This window comes from Cololabis saira, chromosome 16 (genome assembly GCF_033807715.1).
Source record: "Cololabis saira isolate AMF1-May2022 chromosome 16, fColSai1.1, whole genome shotgun sequence".
In the NCBI taxonomy this organism is placed as follows: domain Eukaryota; kingdom Metazoa; phylum Chordata; class Actinopteri; order Beloniformes; family Belonidae; genus Cololabis; species Cololabis saira.
The window spans coordinates 36,216,842-36,237,644 of record NC_084602.1 but is presented as its reverse complement, the minus strand read 5'-3'; the positions used below and the strand labels follow the sequence as shown (position 1 = coordinate 36,237,644).

The 20,803-nt window shown below is 40.8% G+C and overlaps 1 protein-coding gene across 5 annotated transcripts in view; it reads right to left on the bottom strand.

Annotated features, from left to right (window-relative positions):
* Positions 1-20,803, bottom strand: part of pacs2 (phosphofurin acidic cluster sorting protein 2) — a 104,959-nt gene that overhangs the window by 34,769 nt on the left and 49,387 nt on the right. For all 5 annotated transcript variants that reach the window (XM_061743633.1, XM_061743635.1, XM_061743634.1 and 2 more), the window contains exons 2-8: positions 11,237-11,324; positions 10,909-10,998; positions 8,894-9,019; positions 3,469-3,631; positions 2,669-2,742; positions 484-564; positions 109-168 (exon numbers count right to left, since the gene is read on the bottom strand). In XM_061743633.1, coding sequence (XP_061599617.1) covers positions 109-168; positions 484-564; positions 2,669-2,742; positions 3,469-3,631; positions 8,894-9,019; positions 10,909-10,998; positions 11,237-11,324 — 682 coding nt within the window. The remainder of the gene's footprint in view (positions 1-108; positions 169-483; positions 565-2,668; positions 2,743-3,468; positions 3,632-8,893; positions 9,020-10,908; positions 10,999-11,236; positions 11,325-20,803) is intronic.

Sequence of the window (20,803 nt, the reverse complement as noted above, 5' to 3'; positions counted from 1 at the left end):
AGACTGTGTATATATTTTTTTAATTCTTGTTCTACTGTGCCTTACCCCCTAATAAAATATTAAAACAACAATAAATAAACTTGAACTTGAACTTGAAGCAACACCCACCTCGTCAGAGACCCGGAAGCGCTTCAGCAGAGCCACCACCCGCTGCTTGAAGTTCTGCTGCTAAAACCCAGAAACACAGAGACACCGAGTCAGTCCGGGTCACAGACACGTTTCCACGAGTCAGCGGGTCTGAATCAATACTCCAACTCCGCCGTGACCTCCATCCTTCCTGGGGATTTCATCTCCTCCCTCCTTTTACTGCCTTGGTGATGAATTCATGCAATAATTCAAACGCCGCTGTGCGGAGTTTCTCCTGAGGTACGAACAAGCTGACACAGATCCAGACTCATTACTGTGCAGGTCCCTGCATCACGGTTACCATGGAAACCTAGAGGACGAGAGGTCCCTGTGGGCCGCGGCGACCGCGTCTCTTACCCTGGTGATGGAGGGCGTCCTCACGATCGACCTCCGCTGCTTCTTTGGCTTCATCAGATCGAACTCGTCGTCCTCGAGATCCTGGAAAAAACACGAAGGAATCAAGATGCAAAAATACCTTGAATATCTCCAACTCCAAGAACTAATCTACTCAAACACTCAGTTATCTATCTTTCAATAATGTCCTGGAACTCTTTACCTCTTTTTTTTCTTTTATTTTGAACATGCATGTTAAATAAAAAAAGAATACAAAAAAGTACAAAAATAATATATATATATATATATATATATATATATATATATATATATATATATATATATATATATATAAATAAAATTTTTGGGTTTTTCGGGTCGGATCGGGTGTCTATATGCGCAATTTTAACTCTCCAATTAGCAAAATACTGGATACCTTCCCCTGCCTCATCATCATCTGGGCTTGCCTCGACGCGGGGCCCCACGGCTGCTTGAGACCCGGTCGGATCGGTGATTTTTCTAACAAATTTATCAAACGAGCCTTTCAGAGAGACATTAAACTCTTCCATTTTCTTTGTTTTTTTTCTTTTTTCATCCCCTGATGGAAATTTCCTGAATCTGTCTCGTTCTCTCGACATTGTGTGACAGTTTGTTCCAACTCCACCGTCTGGATCAGAGCAGCTTGTGTCTGCGCTTGGTCTGATCAGTTGTATTGAACAACAGACACGCGCATCATTGCACATATATTTATTTATATGCACAGACTAGTACACATTTAGGTCTGTAATGGAACGTGACTGTTGATATTTATAAGGGAAAAAACGAAAAAAAAAACGAAAAAAAAAAATTTGAAAAAAAAAAGATTTTGGAAAAAAAAAAAAAAAAAAAAAAAACGGCCCATAGCGCGAGGCCCCGTGCGGTCGCACGGTTCGCACACCCCTTGCGGCGGCCCTGTATATATATATATATATATATATATATATATATATATATATATATATATATATATATATACACACACACACACACATGTACATATAACAAGAGTTTCAATAAGCTTACTTATAAAAAACACATTACCAAACACCCCTACTTTAATAACTATTCAATACAGTGATATAATACTCAATTATATGTATATATATATAAATATAGTCAAAATCAAAACAAATCAAAGCAAATAAAAACAAAACAAAACAAACGCCCAGCATTTAGTTGTGCTACTATGTATGTATGTATGTAATAATAGAAGTAATTATAATGTATAGTATTACATTATCGTTACTTTAAAATAATACTACAATATAATAGAGAATAGACAGCAATGATATAACAATATACTTGAATAACTATATAAGAGTAGATATGCTATATATACTGGTTCATATATTTACCCCCAATTGTATACATACAAATTACTATAACTCTATATATTGACATATCTACATACAGTGCCTTTCAAGGATATGAACTTTGTGACCTATTGCCACATTTCAGGCTTCAAACATAAATATATAAAACTGCAATTTTTTGTGAAGAATCAACAAGTGGGACACAATCATGAAGTGGAACGAAATGTATTGGATATTTCAAACTTTTTTAACAAATAAAAAACTGAAAAAGTGGGCGTGCAAAATTATTCAGCCCCCTTAAGTTAATACTTTGTAGGGCCAAATACTTTCGCAAGGCACTGTATAACTATAAATCAATATATATTAATAGAGATATAGATATATAAATATATACCGGTACTTCCTCACATATCTTGTTCACAAAACAAATTAACTTTTAAAAAACAACAATGCTGCAGACCATGTGACTGGTAATTTATTATTTATATTGAAATTAGTAGAATTATTATAATGATAGCAGTGACTGAAAATATATTACTTATGTATGGTATTATTAGTGCTATTGTAGTGTATTAGTATAATTATAGTGTTATTAATATATTATATTATGCATATATAACTGGTGTGTGCGTGTGTACATGTATGTGTATTATTGTTTTTATTATAAGTGTAGTTATGCTAGGAATGTATGACTGTATGTATTTATGTCTTAGATGTTATCATTTATGTAATATTTTATGTCCTTTATGGACCCCAGGAAGATTAGTGGCCGCCAAGGCGGCAGCTAATGAGGATCCATCCAATAAATAAATGTTAAAAATAAATAAGAACGGCAGCTTTTATTTTGAAAGGCTCACCTGTCCCTGCACGGCGTCGTCGCTGGCCTCCTGCTCCGAGGAGAAGCTCTCGTACTCTTCCTCCGAGTAGTTGTCTGCAGCAGAGGAGAGATGAAGGATGTTACAGACGACACCTCATGAATGATGCAGCAACGCTTTTACACCCGACAAGCAGCCGGGGTCTAAAAATAAAACATTTATAGGGCGCGAAGGGATGTTTTCTACCTGAAACCTAGAGAATAACCTCCTTGTGAAGCCATCAGCTGATTATGATGCAATGGAGCCATTTTACCTCCAAACATTCGGGTCTTTAAAAACCCGAATATGAGCCCTGTGTTACTCCTTTTAAAACCTGAATATTGGGTCATGTAAACGCCAAACGGAATATCCCCATCAAACGGAACAGGAATGTGTTTTCTGCACATGTTCTGTTCACAAGGAATCCTGGTCTTTTGAGTCCAGGAAGTTCTTATAAACACGGAGAAACACAAGACCAGGAGGAGACTAATCACTTCATAAATGTAATGAAGGATATGAACATTTCTGCATTTGTAGACGGTAGAAAGTACCGGGATAGCGAGATTTAAAAGAAGGTGAGGGAAAAGTTGCACAAATCAGCATTTGTTTTGAATTTGGATACAGGAAGAAGAAGCGGAAATGACGGTAATTGCGTCATGACGTTCTCCACATGTCGCTGGTTTGATCCAGATATCCCAAATGATTAATTACCATGTAAATGGAATATTCTGAATGTTTCAGTAACCGGAATATTAGCAATACCCCGAATTTTGACTGCATGTAAACGTAGTCAGTGACGGTACCGGAGCACTTGATCTTCTGTCCTCCCTGCAGGGCCGGGTCCTCGTGGTCGATGGGCTGGCTGGACAGGGAGAAGATCCAGATCTCGGCCACCTTCCCCAGCAGCTCCTTCTGGTTGCTGCAGAGAGGCAGGACCTGCCCCCCCTCGGTGGGGTGCTGCATCACCTGCAGGGGGAACGGACACAACGTGAGAAAGACCAGAACCAGAGACCATGTGAGAGGAATAAAGGGCTCTTTTATCTGCCGGGTCGTCTCAGTTCAGGGTTTATCTGGAACCAGAAGCGACCATGTTTGAAACCCGACTCACGACTGAGATTTGTTCAAAAACTATTTCCAAGACAACCTACGGAAGAGTATCAGGGCCAGGCAGGAGAAAAATAAAAATAATATTTTAGAGGAGGAAGATATTTTTTTATTATCAACTTCGAGAAAAAAGTGGAAATGTCGAGGAAAAAAGTCAAAATGTTGTGAATAAAGTTGAAATATTGAGAAAAAAGGTGAGATTTCGACTTTATTCACGAAATTTTGACTTTATTCTTGAAATTGTATTTCAACATTAATCTCAACATTTCGACTTTTTTCTCCACATTTCGACTTTTTTCTCGAAATTTCAACTTTTTCCTCAACATTTCGACATTTCGACTTTTTTCTCGACATTTTGACTTTTTTCTCGACATTTTGTCTTTTTTCCCAACATTTCGACTTTTTTCTCAACATTTCGACATTTCGACTTTTTTCTCAACATTTCGACTTTTTTCTCGAAATTATACTTCAAAATTAATCTCAACATTTCGACTTTTTTCTCAACATTTCGACTTTTTTCTCAACATTTCGACTTTTTTCTCAACATTTCAACTTTATTCACGAAATTTTGACTTTTTTTCTCGACATTTTGACTTTTTTCTCGAAATTGTGCTTCAAAATTAATCTCAACATTTTGACTTTTTTCTCGATATTTTGACTTTTTTCTCAACATTTCGACTTTTTTCTCGAAATTGTATTTCAACATTAATCTTGACATTTCGACTTTTTTCTCGACATTTCAACTTTTTTCTAGATGGATGGATGGATGAAGCTCCTCTCTGAATCTGAACGTCTTCCAGTTTTTCCAAAACCCCCCCAATTCGACGTAACTCCAGGGATCCACAGGACTTCCTGTCTGGACCCTGGAGACCCCGGTGGGGGGGGAGTTCCTGGGGTTGCTGGTTCTACTCCGGCAGCTGTTAGGCACCTCTCCGTTCACCCATGGGGCAACAGCCTTTGAGCAACGACGGAGAGGCCTCATGAAGAACTGGGATTCTGAATTCTGCAGAACGCTGAGACTGGATGTCATTAGTTGTTCGGTGTCCCGGGAGGAACCGGAGGCGGGAACTCGTCGGCTTCTCTGGTCCCCTGATGCTGCTGCGACACTTCGGTGAACCCAGCAGCTCGGGGGGGATGAAAGCGGGAACGAGAATCTCTCTACAACACGTTCAAGCCTCAAAGACGAGTAAAAGCAGCTCTTAAAGCAGGGAGATTCAACTGGCGGCCCGCGGGCCACTTGTGGCCCGCCAAGAGCTTTTATGTGGCCCCTGGTCATATTTCAAAAAGGGAGGGGAAAGTAGTGTTGTCCTGATCGATCGGACGGCCGATCGATCAGGACAACACTACGGCCGGCGTCACTTCCGGTCGGCAAGCGAAACTAACATGGTTTACATATCGCATTTTCTTAATTAATAAAAGTTTAAGATGCTCGGTGGCCTTTTCAGTTGGTTAATGATTCATTGGACAGTGTTTGTACATGTTAATCTCTGTTGGAGATGTTTTTTACTACTTCGGATCTTTTGCCAGTGTTGCACATTGATAATGTTTGTCACATTATTTGTTATTTACCTCCGTTTATAGAGGACTTGTTTACATCATTAGGCTTCTAGGATTGGCCTGAAATGTTTTTCATTTGAATCTCTAAATGAGGACTTTGCATTTCAGACGGACTTCTAAACCTCCTATAATTTCATGTGATTGTTTTGCTGATATAATGTATAGATGTGTCATAAATAAAGGAGCTTATGGTTAATATTTTGGTTGCTTATTTATAACATCAAACTGGCTACTATGGACTGAAATGCTTGTGGTCAATGCTTTATATAATATTCAAATAAGGAAATCTTGGTGGAAAGTGGTGCTTTGTCATTATGGCGTGTTTTATTAAAAGTAGCTCAATATTAACTTGCAGAATGCATGATTTCAAAATGAACTTGCATTTAAAAATAATATTTCTTTATCTGAATATTACATTTAACATTCATAATGACTAAATCTGGAGACAATTAATACATATTATGTAAACTAGACAGATATATTCTCCTGCTCATTCCTTAGCACAAATGTATTATATATACATAAATCTTCGTCTTTGAGTGCAAAATACATTTGAAAACCCCCAAATTTTCCGTGCGGCCCTCTCCATACATTCTTTTTGCAGATGTGGCCCCCTGAATAATCTAGTTGAATACCCCTGTCTTAAAGGGTTGTGATGTCATCGATGAGTTTTCAACTAATGAAAATATCTGAGCTAATTACCAGGTCATATTGATAACTGCACCAGGATGTGTGTGTGATCCTGAGCCATAAGCTCCGCCCACCAGCACGTCTCAGCCAATCAGAAGACACCTGAACCAGATCTGCTCATTTCCAGGCGGAGCCTCAAATACACTGTCTGAAATAATGACAATGATAATGGTTTTTGGACTAATGCCCAATGCAAAGCTGCTTGAGTGGACGTTATGTAAGAATAAGAGTAATTAAAGGATAAACATTTATCATCTCTGGGGTTAAAAGCTCTGCAGCAGCAGCTGCAGCTGTTTCCCCCGGAGACCGACCCGGTTTACTCCAGGACGCCGGCCTGAACCGGGTCCAGCTCGGCGAGTTACCGCACATCTCGGTTATTTAGCTCACAATCGTAGAAGCGTTTCTCATTATTAAATGATGATCAAACACATCTCTGCCGTTTCCCTCCAGCAGGCGCCTGAATGTTTTCCTCCTGCTGCCCCGGCTTCCTTAATAAGCTCCGCTGAGCTTTGCGGGCCATATGGGAACTCCCTCGTGTGCCGGCGTCGTGTGCACGGAAATCAGGATATTTATTTGTGCTCCGGTCTTCAGTCAGGAAACAATCTGTTGTTGGTGTGCGACGCCTTTAATGCTCCTTTAAAGAGGCCTCGTTTACAAACCTCTCTAACATCACGGCCACAGGAGCCGGCGTCTGTGCACCGGCTGGAGAACTGGAGCCTTTCAAAGACTCATCAGATTTTTCTTGAGTCACTTTGTGATTCAAAAGGTCAAAGAGCTCCGGCTTCATCTCATTTCTCGTTAAAGTTTCACACCGTTTCCGAGCTGAGCTGCTTCTCTCAGCGCCGAAGACAAGGAAATATTTGCTAAATGTAAAGTTGCTTTCGTTAAAGAAAATTAGGACTAAATATCGTCCTCAACGAACCCTAATCACCTGAGGAAAACGAAACGAAAATGCAGGTCATGTGACGATAACGATAATTAAATATATAATGCAATATCGTAGAGGATTAAAAACCAGACTAGAATGTAGATTACAAAATAAAAACTCTGCTAAAATGTGTCTTCATTTTCATTGACCAAAACAAGACGAAATGTTCCACCAAAGATCCTTAATGTCCATGTTTTCAGTAGTTTCCTCTGGTTTAGTCTTTAAACCAGTTTATTCTTTAGATCTTTGGATCCACTTTCCTACATAGACGTGGAAAAGAAAACCCAATGTGTCGTCTGAAAAGAAAAATACGGGGAGAAATGTGGAAAAATAAATATGTTGTAAACTCAAATTAGAGTCTTTTGTATCTGGAATGAATGTATTCTTGAGTCTATAAGGTAACAATAATATAATAATAAGATAACCTTGTTTGAATTGTAAAATGGGTTTGGCTAAATACAATATTTGACTAAAACTAGACTAAAATGGACAATTCTGACTAAAATAAGACTAAAATGCTCAGACTTTTAGTCGACTGAAACTTGACACGACTAAAAGGAGAATGAACGTGACTAAAATTAATAAAAACTAAAATAACAGCTTGACCCAAAGACTAGACTAAAACTAGAAATGAAACAGGCTGACAGAAACAACACAAGTTGTGGAGATGAAATATGACGAGTGTTTGTGTGCTAATGTGCACTGGGGTTCATACCTAACTATTCTGAGTTACTGCCCCATTTTGGTCTGGAGTGGTACGGTTACATACCGTGCCTTTAATGAGGAGGTTTTAAATCATTCTCTCATTGCTTTTAAGATATTCCATGTTGTTTTATTTGTTTTTTTTATTCTCACAGTTTCTACTCTCTTGACAAAATGAAAAAAAGAATAAGAAAAATTACATTTTCATCATAGATTTAAGTTAAATCCGGTGATTGAACTCATGAACGTTCAACTAAACCCTGTAACACGACTAAAAGGAGAATGAAAGTAACTAAAACTAATAAAAACTAAAATGATAGCTTGACCCAAAGACTATAAAACAGGGGTGTCAAATGTGCGGCCCGAGAGAGATTTTCATGCGGCCCGTGAGAAGTTTCCAACGCAAAAAAACAAAATGTTAATTTACTAAAAAGGAAGGCATAAATAATTGCCATGAATCGCAGCATATCCGATAATATATTTCTTCTACAAATCCATTGTTATTCCACAAATAGAGCAGTTTTCAACATTTTTTTAGTTTTCTAGAACGCATTTGCCGATTTTATTTCTTTGTAGACGGTCGTTTATTTTTATTAACTGAATACTATTATATATTTTCGCAGGAAAAATATCACTGCTAAAAAAGATGATAGAAGATATTTATTCGGAGATTTTCAGTTTTGAATACGAGGATAGTGACAAAGTAAAACAGTTAAAAAAGAAGTGCTGACTTTTTCGGCACACTGGCGTAAATATCCGCGCCAATTTTTAAACATAAATACACTTAATTGTACTGGAAAAATCTCTAAATCACAAAGAAACACTCTTGGATGTAATAAGAAAGATTTTGCTTTTAATTAAATTTCTTATAAAAAAGCGAAATATAAAAAAAACATCTTTGTAAAATGATATTAAAAGTATCTTACATAATTTGAAAAAAAAAAGAGAAATTTCAAGAAAAGATCCTGAAGAAATATATTTTACATAATTAAAAAACAAAGTTCATATTTCCTTTAAAATTAACTAAACTGATATTAGATTAGATAACAATAGTAAAAAATAAGAATTGGAAAAAAAAATGTTCGCACCATTTTCGTTATTTTGAGCGTGCGGCCCGCGGGAAAGAAATTGGTCAAATCCGGCCCGCCAAGCAAAATGAGTTTGACACCCCTGCTATAAAACCAAAACTGAAACAGGCTGCCAGAAACAACACCAGTTACATCTGCACAGATGTGGAGCCTCCTCACCTCCGCCATGTCGATGGATCCCACTGCCAGAGTCTTGTAGCCCAGGATGGTTCGGTTCTTGTACCTCTTCCGCCTCTGCAGCATGATCTGCAGCTTGTTTCCCTCTCGCTTCAGGAAGTGTGGGTACTGGAACGGCAGCAAACGCCACAGAAGAACAGAAGAAGAAGAAAACATCAGCGTGAATCGCTCCCTTAGCATCAAAGACGACACAGTAGCAGCAGGGGATTGTGGGTAGAGTCTGCTGCAGCTTAATATCTGTGTATAATGAGGTGTGGAGTCTCATCCCTGTCGTTTGTGGAGGTGCCCTTGAGAAGGACTTATTCTGTTCTTCGCTCAAAGCTGCAGCTAATAAGTGGTAAAAACGGCGTAACCAGAAGTGGATGCCTTCACCGAGCACGGCACACTTATTATTACCATATTTTTCTGTTTCCCTGCTTTTCTAATTTGCAGAAACCATATTGCAACCACATTTATGACTTTTCTTCAGTGGATGAATACACAAGCAGCAACTGGCTTCATATTTTTGCTTATATATTATTTATATATTCCTTATAAAAAAAGGAAAGAATAAACAATGTGGAGGTCGCTAAATTTCTGTTTGTGATGATCGAGGTGACTGAGATGAGATGACTAGAAAATCCTTACACTGGCTTCCTGTTAGTTTTCGTGTAGATTTTAAAGTTCTTTTATTAGTTTATAAAGCGCTACATGGGCTTGCACCAGAGTATATTTCAGAGATGTTTTTATTCTATGAACCAGGAAGGACCTCAGATCCTCTGGCTCTTCCTTTCTAGCTGTTCCAGAGTAGAACTAAAAGATTTGCTGCTTTTAGCTACGATGCTCCAAAACTGTGGAACAGCCGGAGGATCTGAGAGGAGTTGGAGATGTGGACATTTTTAAACTAAAAACTCATCTCTTTGGTCTGGCTTTTATGTAGCATCAAATTTTATAGTTTCATTCTGTTTAACAATTTTTTAGAGCTATTTGTTTTATTTATTTATCTATTTCTTGTAATGTTTTTATTATTATTATATTTTATTGTTGTGGACTGATTATTTTTTTGCCTTAATTCTTGAACTTTTATCATTATTTCATTTTAATTAATTATATTGTATGACAGTGTGCATTGGTCTCCCAGTTTTTATTTTTGTTTTTATTATGCTTATTTTTCAGTCAAAATGTTAAGCACTTTGTATTTCATGGCCCTGGATGAAAGGTGCTATACAAATAAAATTTGATTGATTGATTGATAGAACTCATCTCATCTCCTGCCAACCATTCAAACTTCCTGAGACGCTCCGTGGTCCTGGTACCCAGCTCTGTGGGACTCTGTCAGTTTCCTGAGGTCTGTGGTCCTGGTACCACGTGCAGTGATGGACCCGGTAGGATCCACCAATTGAACACGTAACCACTCCGCACCAGCTGATGGCGGTAGTGCACCAATTGTGCTGCTCGACAGCATCGATTAAATAAAAAGAGGGAAGGAAGAAACTCAGAAAAATACTCCGAAAAATAAACAATGTGGAAGTCGCTACGTTTCCGTTTGCGGTTTGGATGCACAGCGATGATGGAGGCGACCGACTGAGAGTCCGTTGCACCAAGGTGACAGAATCTGGTGATCACCAGTTCTTCCTCTGGTTAATGTACAGTTTTGTAAACTATTTGTATTTTGCATCTGATTGAATGTTTTGGTGCATCTGCATGTGTCTGTATTTAATTACAGTTTTGTGTTTATAACGGCCTTGTTTGAATAAATATATGAATAATATTTGCATATTGTTGTGATTGATTAAGCATCAGGTCCATTTCAGTGACGCTGATATACGGTGTAATCTGATTACTATAATGGTAAATAATGTACTTTCAATCTTTAATATTTAAAATTCAGGTTTCATCTCCAAATTAAGTCCAATTTAAATCAGTAACATTCTCTGTTTAGGTGGTCTGGACTACAAGTCTAGCTTGAGACCCTGTATAACCACCCCCGATCCCGCCATTTCTTGTTGTTCCTTTACCTGCAGTGAGAAAGTGAGCGCCAGGTCCGTCTCCACAAACCCACTGGGTGGCAGCACGATCTCATGGGACCTCAGGATGCGTTTGGATCCCTGCAGGAGAAAAAAAGGTGTTTGACTGAGTGTGCATTTCTCACGGAGGTCGTCCACATCCCTGCAGCTGCTCCTCACGCTGCAGTGAGGTTTATGATGTGATGTGGGTGTAAAGAGCGTTTACAACTGCGTTAAACATGTAAACACGTCTTTATAACCGTGGACCGTATTCAGTTACATTTCTCAGAAAGGCCGGTTTAGGAAGATCTTCTCTGCTGCTTCTGGTTTGGAAACTTACCTGGATTTTAACGGCGATGACAACAGAAATCAGCTCCTTATCGAGCTCCCGCGTGACCACCAGCTTCTTCAGAGTCAGACTGCACAACCTGCGGGGAGACGGGGACACAGAAGGGGGTTTAGTGTTTTAGTGTGGGGTTTAGTGTTTAGAACGGGTCCTTTAATGAGCATTTAATGGGCCTTTAATCCTCAACAAGCCTGGATCTGTATTTATTAAACAGATGCAAAGAGATAAACAGTTTACCTGGAAAAAGGAACCCAAAATAAACAGGAAACACAACAGTCCTGCTGGTATCTGAGGATAAACAGCTATAATGGTTTTATAATCTGTCATTAATCCTATGTATGTAGTTACGATTACCGTACATATTTTGTCTTTTTCATTATTTGTGCGAATGGGAACATATAGATGTTAAACAACAGAAGCTCCAGAATTGAACCTTGTGGAACTCCACACTAATTTTCTTAGCTAAGATTTGTTGATACCTACAAATCTAAATAAAACTTTTAGATGGGACTCAAACCAGGCAAGTGCCTTGCCCAAAACTCCCAACCAGTTCATCAGCCCAGGAGATATTCAACTGAAAGTACGATACATGTTTTGCATTAAAAATCCTACCTCTCTAATCTTTCTAGTATAGTTTCAGCAGTCTCCTTACATTTGGTTTCAATATCAGTAATTTCAACCTTTCCATGATCATGGGGTCATAAAAATGTTTATTTTTATTTACAAGTCTGAAAAATGTTCCTGTAAATCCTCAAAAAAGAAAATAAACGTTCAGCCCGGACTTGAAACATTAAACAACAATGACAAACTCATTTGACATCATTACAATATTGACAAACCCGGGACGCGTTGTACTGCAACATATTTTTGTCTCATCATGCTAGCTAATACGCTTTTTGAGATATTTAATTATTCTAATTTTGATGCTAACGGAACTTTGGACGCTTGTTGCTCGACAACACGATATCGCAGAGACATCGATCCAACGTTTAAAGACTTGGGACGATGTGGGCTACAACATACTGAGGGGTCATTAGGCTGTTGTTTACAACTTTTGAGATATTGAAGCCAAATTGTCCCATTCTATCCTATGGGGCTTGTTACCATGGCAACAAATCTATGTATTTTTAAGGGGGAGAATATGGATAAATCATCCGTAAATGTGGGCCGAACCGCAATGTGCATCCAAGTCTTGGTTTAGTTTTTTGGCCATGTAGTTTCTTGGCTATTATTAACCCCCAAACATGGCAAGAACCACCTCCAACACAACCAGAACAAACAGCTCAAAATAGGGCAGCTAGACTTACTCTTAATTGTTCTTATAGATCTAGTGTTGACCGAATGCATTCTTGTCTCAGTTGGCTGAAGGTGAATCATAGGTTATCTACCAGTTTACTATTATTTATTTGAAACTTTATTCATAGCAGGCATCCCACTGCATTCTCAAATCAGATAAGTTAAATTGCAGATGTTCATCATTACAGGACCAGAGCTTCAACTCAGCGTCAACTTACATTACCAAGACCAAGAACTAATTCAATGAAAAACACTGTTGTATATAGAGCAATTTCATCATGGAACACTCTTCCTTTAAATATTAGGAGCATTCCAAATAAGAAATCATTCAAAAAACATGTTAAGTAATTTTTTAGATTGGAGAGTTAATAGTGTTATGTTATCATTTTGGGAACTGTGATTTATTATTTTCTTTTTCTTTTTCTTTTCTTTTTAATTGCAATTGTATCTGTGTATGTTTTGTAACTGGAATGGTATGTTATTGTGTATTGTTGTTTACATTGTACTTTTTAAATAGGACCCCAGGAAGACTAGCCTGACGTTTGTGCGTCTGCTAATGGGGATCCTTAATAAACATAAACATAAACATAAACAACCTTAAACACAACCACTACAGCCCCAAACCAAAGCAGCGAGAGGGGACGAATGGGCATTAGGGCATGCCCATATCAAAATTTCCTGAAATGTTCTAGTTATTATTATTATTATTATTATTAATAATAATAATGTAATCAATCTTTGGCCGTGTTTTCTATTAAAATAACCGTTTCGCTGCTTTAACAATCCCGTCACGACACTTCCTCACTAGAAAAGTTTCTCTGAATGGAGCTTTTCTTCCGAGGCGCTCTTTGCTTCTTTTGACCGAATTGTTCAGGAGAAACTCTCATTTATCCGCCGGCTCGCCTCCTTTTAACGGGAGAATTGAACTAGCAACCACGCTGCTGATTCTGGTGACATCACTGCTGGATTATTCTGGAGCAACAAAAACAGGCCGTTGAAGGTCATTCAGCAGAAGTGGCTATTCATCAGGGGGTTTTGTTGTTGTTGTTTTTGGCCGTACAAGGTAAAGAGAAGTGAGCTGAACATCTCATCAGAGCGACATGACGTCAGCGAAAGCCCGATTGGACTTTTGTAATCACAGACAAAAGGCGTGTAATCTGCTCTCTCCTTCTGAGATGGTGAAACGGATCAGTGCCGGTGAACGAGACAAAAGAAAGCAGCAGCAGCAGCAGAGAGCCACACGGTTAGCGGGGTGACATAACGCTAGCGCTGCGGCTCTGCAGCCGAGGGGCATCAGAGGCGATGACAATGGCAGGTCTGAAGAATCCTGCAGGCTGAATAAAGGCCTCTCTTTCTCTCCTTGAGCTGACACGACCCGAGAAACTCCCCCACGATGGACTCGAGCCAAACGGAGGCCGGCGGTGTCTCTGCAGTGCGAGACAATGCAGCACATTCTCATCCTCCTGCTCCGTCCTCGGAGGAATGAAAGGTTGTCATTGGTCCCCGGCCCACGGCTCCATCAATGTCAGCGATGCTAGGTGGCGGGATGCTGGTCTGCGGAGGCGACGAGAGTCCAGAACCGTCTCATTCCTGTCTTAGATGTGGCAGTTTTATAACTCAGGGAACTAATCCCTCAAAACCGTTGAGACTAAAACCCTGTTTCACTTGGAACCGGTGGGTTTCACAAGCAGGTGATGGAACCGCGTTGAGGTGTCCCACAGGTACAAGGTCCCCCTTTGGCCTTAATCAGGGTTTAGTCCCAAAGTCTGGTGATCAATAAGGTGCCTGTGAGCCTTATTGATCCCCCCCCAGGCAAGGAACCCTGGGAAGGAATTTAAGGCCCTGTCCCAATACTCCCACTACCCCTAGTTTTCATCCCTACCCCTAAATTTTGCGTGTTCCCGTGAGGGTAGTGGTGTCCCAATTCCTCTTTCCACCTAGGGGGAGTGGAGAAAACTAGTGTAGTGGCTATGAATCTGTCCCTACGGATGTAGGGATTTCCGATGCTGACTAACTGAACTAGTGACTAGTGACTAGTTTCCCAGAATGCTTTTCGTCGTCATTTGCGGATTGAATCAAGAAAAAAAACATGGCGGACATTTCTTATTTTTTAGTGAATAAAATCAATATTTTGAGTTAGTTTCTGCATAAAAATGCGTTTTGATTACATTTCTAGTGAGAAACATATATTTTACTTTCATAATATTCACTCAGTGAATGTACATAATCACCTGTTTTTGCGACCTCGCCAGAATAAAGGCTGATTTATGGTCCCGTGTTACACCAACGCAGAGCCTACGGCGTAGGTTACGTACCCTACGCCGTAGGCTCTGCGTCGATTTAACGCAGAACCATAAATCAGCTCTGGAGCCGGCAGGCAGAAATCCCGAAATTTTCTGAGCAAATTTCTTAACAGGCGTAGCTGCAACTGTTAGATTTCATCTATTAAACCAACATTTATCTTCCTAAATGATTTATTTCAGCCAGCGGTAATTCTCCACAGAGCTGCAGGTTTCTCCCCCGGGACGACGGCGCAGGTTGACCTGACGATCACGTCTGTACTCCGGCTGCTGCTGCTGCTGCGCCCCGGTCTCATCATCGCCGAAAACATCAGATCAAATTTCTTAACAGGCGTTATTTGGATAAACTGAGCCCAGGTTGGGGATCTTAACGGTTCATTTTACACCTGAAAAAATATTAAAACTTAATAAAGTGGCATATTAACAGCGCTACAGCTGAAATTAAAACAGCTTTTGGCTCTCAGCTTCCTGATTTTAGGGGTGGTGCTGAAAGTAGGAGTAGGGGGAGTATTGGGACAGACCTGGGAAGATTTCAAGTGCCCTAAAATCTGTCCCTTCTTTTTTAGGGCTAGTGGAAGAAAGTAGGGGGAGTATTGGGATTGGGCCCTAGTGCCTCAAAAACAGTCACAAGAGTTTATTTGGTCGAATCGTTTTTAGGTGGATAGATGGATGGATGGATGGATGGATGGATGGATGGATGGATGGATCAGTTTCTGTGGTCCAACCTGGATCGTTAACGGGGGAAAGTGACGACGTCCCATCAGTCAAACGGAGTTAAACTAAACTCTCAGGTCGTGGTATTGATTTAATCACAGGAGCCACATCACTTCCTCATCCTGAGGAGTTATCACACGGCTGAGGATCAATAACCGAGCCGAGGGTTCACTAGTTGATCGATCACATGACAGCGCCGCGCCGCCGTGACCTCGCGGTGTGATGTCACGTTCACAGAGTCTCTAACAGGGAGGCCCCGCTGCATGCTGGGTATAACGAGCCCAACGAGGCCCCGCTGCATGCTGGGTATAACGAGCCCAACGAGGCCCCGCTGCATGCTGGGTATAACGAGCCCAACGAGGCCCCGCTGCATGCTGGGTATAACGAGCCCAACGAGGCCCCGCTGCATGCTGGGTATAACGAGCTCTCGTCCGCGGAGACGCCGGTGATTTATCATACGTGACGAACCCTGTTTCTTTCTTAAAGAACTACTTCTGAGGATGCGGAGACGCCGGAGACGGAGATAACATTTAATCGCTCTGCATTAAGGCAGACGTGCCCTTTTAATTTCCTGAGGATGTAACGAGTCGTCTGCAGCGAGCAGGATGATGCACACGGCTCTGCTCCGCTCAGCACGCCTGGAAACAAACTGCAATAGTGCCACAATATTCATTTATTTAGTTTCTTAAAGTCTCACTCTGCAGCAAACCTGTTTATAAACTGAATAAGTAGAACAACGATAGCAGAGAAGTATTTAAAGCGTTGCAGACGCCGCATCAGTGTCGCTCTTTGTTCTCGCTGCCTGAAACAGCGTGAAGAGGGCGGCGGTTCAAAGAGACGATGGATCCCTGAGGATCCTGCAGACTCTTCTGAAGCCGCGTGATCCGTAAATATCCTCCAGGGAGGTGGAGGGATGGAAGGATGGAGGGATATGGGGTAGGGCTGAACGATATACCGTTATCGTATCTATATCGAGATATGAACATTCAAGACATTAATAACGGAAAAGCAACGATATAAACGATATATTTCCGCTCGCCCTGCTTGTAAAGCTCGAGCAGTCTCCATAAACACTACTTTTAAGATTGCTCTTGAACGCACCACTACGGCCAGCCAACCACAAAGCTTATTTCATGCTTGCTGTTGATCGACAGCTGAAGCCAACCAATGACAAACATAGGAGGGAGGGAGTGAGGGAGACGTAGACGCACACAGCCCAGGCCCCCAGTCTCGCGCTCAGCAGGCACGCCGATTTTTTCCAGTGGCCAGCCGCGGTACTGCAACAAAAAATCCCATGGGGCCCAGAAAGCTTTTTTCCCATAGACCGCAATAGTAAAAGAGAAGCCTCTAAAACTGTTCACAGGACACCTCCAGCTGTAATCACCACCAATTACTAATCTTTGTATTCTATATTTTTAAGTCATGGACTTTATATCCGTCAAAAATGTTTTATAACGGCCAGAAAAGTCAAAGAAAAGTCTCTTTCTGGGCGTGACGTCACGGCTGTGCCGTGGACTCGCAAAGCGCGGTCGTGTGTGTCTCGGGAACGAGGATGGCTGAAACTAAGCCGTTCGGCGGAATAATCACTCAGAAACACATTGCATTGCCAATTTGCACCAAACAGAAATGTTTAATAGCAAGAATAATAATGGTTTGTCATTCTTGTACTTAAACATTTCCGTTGTAGCCAACGGTGTATGGTTTGTGAAAATAAGATATCAGGCAGGAATAACACAAGTCTAAGACCCTGTCCACACGTAGCCGGGTATTTTTAAAAACGAATATTTCCCCCCCTCCGTTTATAAAAACATTTGCATCCACACATAACCGAAGATCTGCGTTTTCGACCACATTCATAAGCATTGTAATGATCCTGTAGATCATCTGCGGCTCCGCGGAGGCGCAGGTGTGGGTGTTTCCACTGAGATCCTCCTGCACACACACACCTAACGCACTTCAAATATGTATTCTTCTGTTGCTCTTTCATTTGGAGGCAGCGCCCTGCACGGGACTAAATGAGGGTCAATATTAACAAAATGAGCTTGTGGCGTGAGATCCCCACCTCACAATAAAACTGACCTCCATCAGGTTTGAGCAAACGTGCAGGGAGAGAGATGTGTCGTAGTTGTTGCGACGGTGCCGTGGAGTTTTAGATGTCATGTGTTTAACATCATCTTAACCCTTAATCCTCAGTTTATTTTATGACAGTGCTCCCGGGGAAGCTGCACCTCCGCAGCTCCGCGGGCACTGCGAAGCCGGGCAGTGCCCGCAGGGCAGTGGGCAGTGGGCAGTCCGCGGCTCCGCGGCTCCTACGCCGTAGGGTGCGCGGAGCCGCGGAGCCTACGGCGTAGCCTCTGTGTAACGCAGTAAATTAACCACATTTAAACATAATATTTGACATATTTAAACATAATACTTGACAAAACTTGTAATACAAAAAATATTTGTCTTAATGTAAGTAATAAACTTGGGAAGTTTCATGGTGATACCTGCTATTTACATTTTTACCCTATTTTAGCCTATTAACCTGGGGTGTCTCATCTTAAATAAAAATCACTCGTTTTATCTTTAATTAAAAAAAACACACAAATGAACCATGTATAGTCTATAACCATGACTTTGAGAACAGCATCGGTTGATTTGCCCTATAAATCCCTAATTTCATTGTGTACATCTATCATTACCGGTCTGAAGGACTCATGAGCGCGCAGCGCTTGTCCAGAGCGCGCAGCGCTCGTTCACATTGCCCCGGGGCATGATGGGAGGCCCCAGAGCATCATGGGAGGTGACTCAACTGCGCATGCTCTATGGGCCCGTGTACCAGGAAGTAAACCAGGAAGTCAGAAATGTTTTCGGCGGATGCGCTGGGTGAGCAAACTCCATTGAAATGAATGGGCGGCCATTTTCGATCCGGTATCCAGTTATATAATACATCCATGACACAGCCACACGCACAGGAGAGCGGAGAAGAGCGGAGAAATCCAAAACGGAAGAAAAGAGACATGAGTGCGGAGGATAATGCGGCCGTTGGCGGTGCAGAATCTAATTTTGTGCCAAAACATAAATCATCCTCCAATATTTGGAGGTATTTTACATTTAGAAAGGATAATGTCAACCAGAGCGAGGTGTTGTGCAAGTCGTGCTTGGTGAAAATTGCGACGTGTCCACCCGTTTATAAAAACGAGAAATAAACCAAAATAATCCGTTCCCCATCTTTTGTTTTGATAATAAAAAAATAATTGATGTGTTTGAAAATCGAAATTGGGAATTAAAACAGCGAGTGGAAAACTCTTTTCTCTATTTCCTATTCGTTGGAGGATACTGAAAAACAAGGATTGGACAAATAGGGGGATTGCACATGCGCAGTAATAAATTAAGAAAGTTGTTTCTGGTTCTTTTGTTGATCAGATTGAAAGTTAACATTTTTAGATATTTAATTGTTGAAACAGAAAATAAATCAAATATGAAACCTGGGAGTGAAACATGAGTTTAATCTGTAATCTGTCTTCACTCCATCATGAAACTGCAGTGATGTTGTGACAGTCCGTTCAGCTGCAGCGTCCAATCAATAACATGTACTGAACTCTAACTCTAACTGCATTGGTTATTTATTGTTAAAGCGGAGCTACAGTAAAATATTTTGATTATTATTTATTATTGAGTGACTTTATGTTAATGTTGATGACTGGCAGTGAGTTCTAATCAATAAAACTGCACTCTTTTGATTTCTGATGTTTTTATTTTTCTGAAAAATGCTTGGTTTTCACCGAACCGAAGTCATATCGTATCGTATCGATATCGAGATATCTGGCATGAATATCGAGATATGAAATTTTGTCCATATCGTTCAGCCCTAATATGGGGGGGTCTTTCTGTTTTCAACGGTATTGATGATCGTTTGAGCTGCTGAGGAGCTGATGACCCAAGTGGTGGTGAGGTTGGATGGATAGACGGACGGACGGACGGAAGGACGCACGCACGATGGATGGATGGATGAAAGGATGGATGGATGAATGCATGGATGGATGGATGAAAGGATGGATGGATGAATGCATGGATGGATGGATGAAAGGATGGATGGATGAATGCATGGATGGATGGATGGATGCTTCAATCTGGAAGTTGGTTTGTTGCTGCAGACGAGACGACCGGCTGTTCTATTGCACCAACACTCCTCCCTCACTCCGAACACACACACACACACACACACACACACACACACACACACACACACACACACACACACACACACACACACACACACACACACACACACACACACACACACACACACACACACACACACACTCCCAAAAACAGCTGCTGCTCTGGCGCTGCAGCAGAGGAACCGGCCCCCCCCCCCGGGGCGGGGGAACCTGCCAAGTCCTGATCCAGCAGCCAGCTCAGCGCAGATGCCCTGGCAGCGGCCGAGGGCCGGGGGGCCGAGGGCCGGGGGGGGCAGCAGGTCCAGACTGGTGATACCAGCCGTAGTGGACACTTCATCCAGAACCAGGAAACCAGAAGATCTGGTTCTGGGTAGGGCTGGGCGATATATCGAGATTTTAATATATATCGATATATTTTCAAACGCGATATGGTACGAGACAATATCGTTTATATCAATTATTAAAAAATAAATAAATAAATAATATTTTTTTATGATTTTTATATAGCTTATTTTGTGACAAATTGACTTGAATGTTTTATTTGAGATTTGCACAAATGTTTTGTCATTTGCACAACTGTCAACCTCAGTGGAAAAGTCTGCCTGTTACTGTCTACATTGTATTAATTGCACAGTGTATTTTAATTTAATTGTTATGCAGGAAAGGGATATTTGTTTTATTTTATTCAAGAAACATTTTTATTCTATATATGCAGGCAGTTTATTTTTATTTCATTTGTTTTATACATGTTGATATTGTGCAGACCTCTGTTAATAAAGGAACCTGTGTGACATTTGGCACGAGGCTTTGTATTAAACCTGACTGTTTTTTTAAGGGTTTGCCTCAGAAAAAAATGAAGCTAACAGAGATGCTAACAGAGATGCTAACAGAGATGCTAACAGAGATGCTAACAGAGATGCTAACAGAGATGCTATGCTATAATGCTTTGGGGGAAACCCCAATTATGGCACAGAAAAAATATCAATATATATCGAGTATCGTCATTCAGCTAGAAAATATCGAGATATGACTTTTGGTCCATATCGCCCAGCCCTAGTTCTGGGTTCCCTGCTGGATCCTGCAGT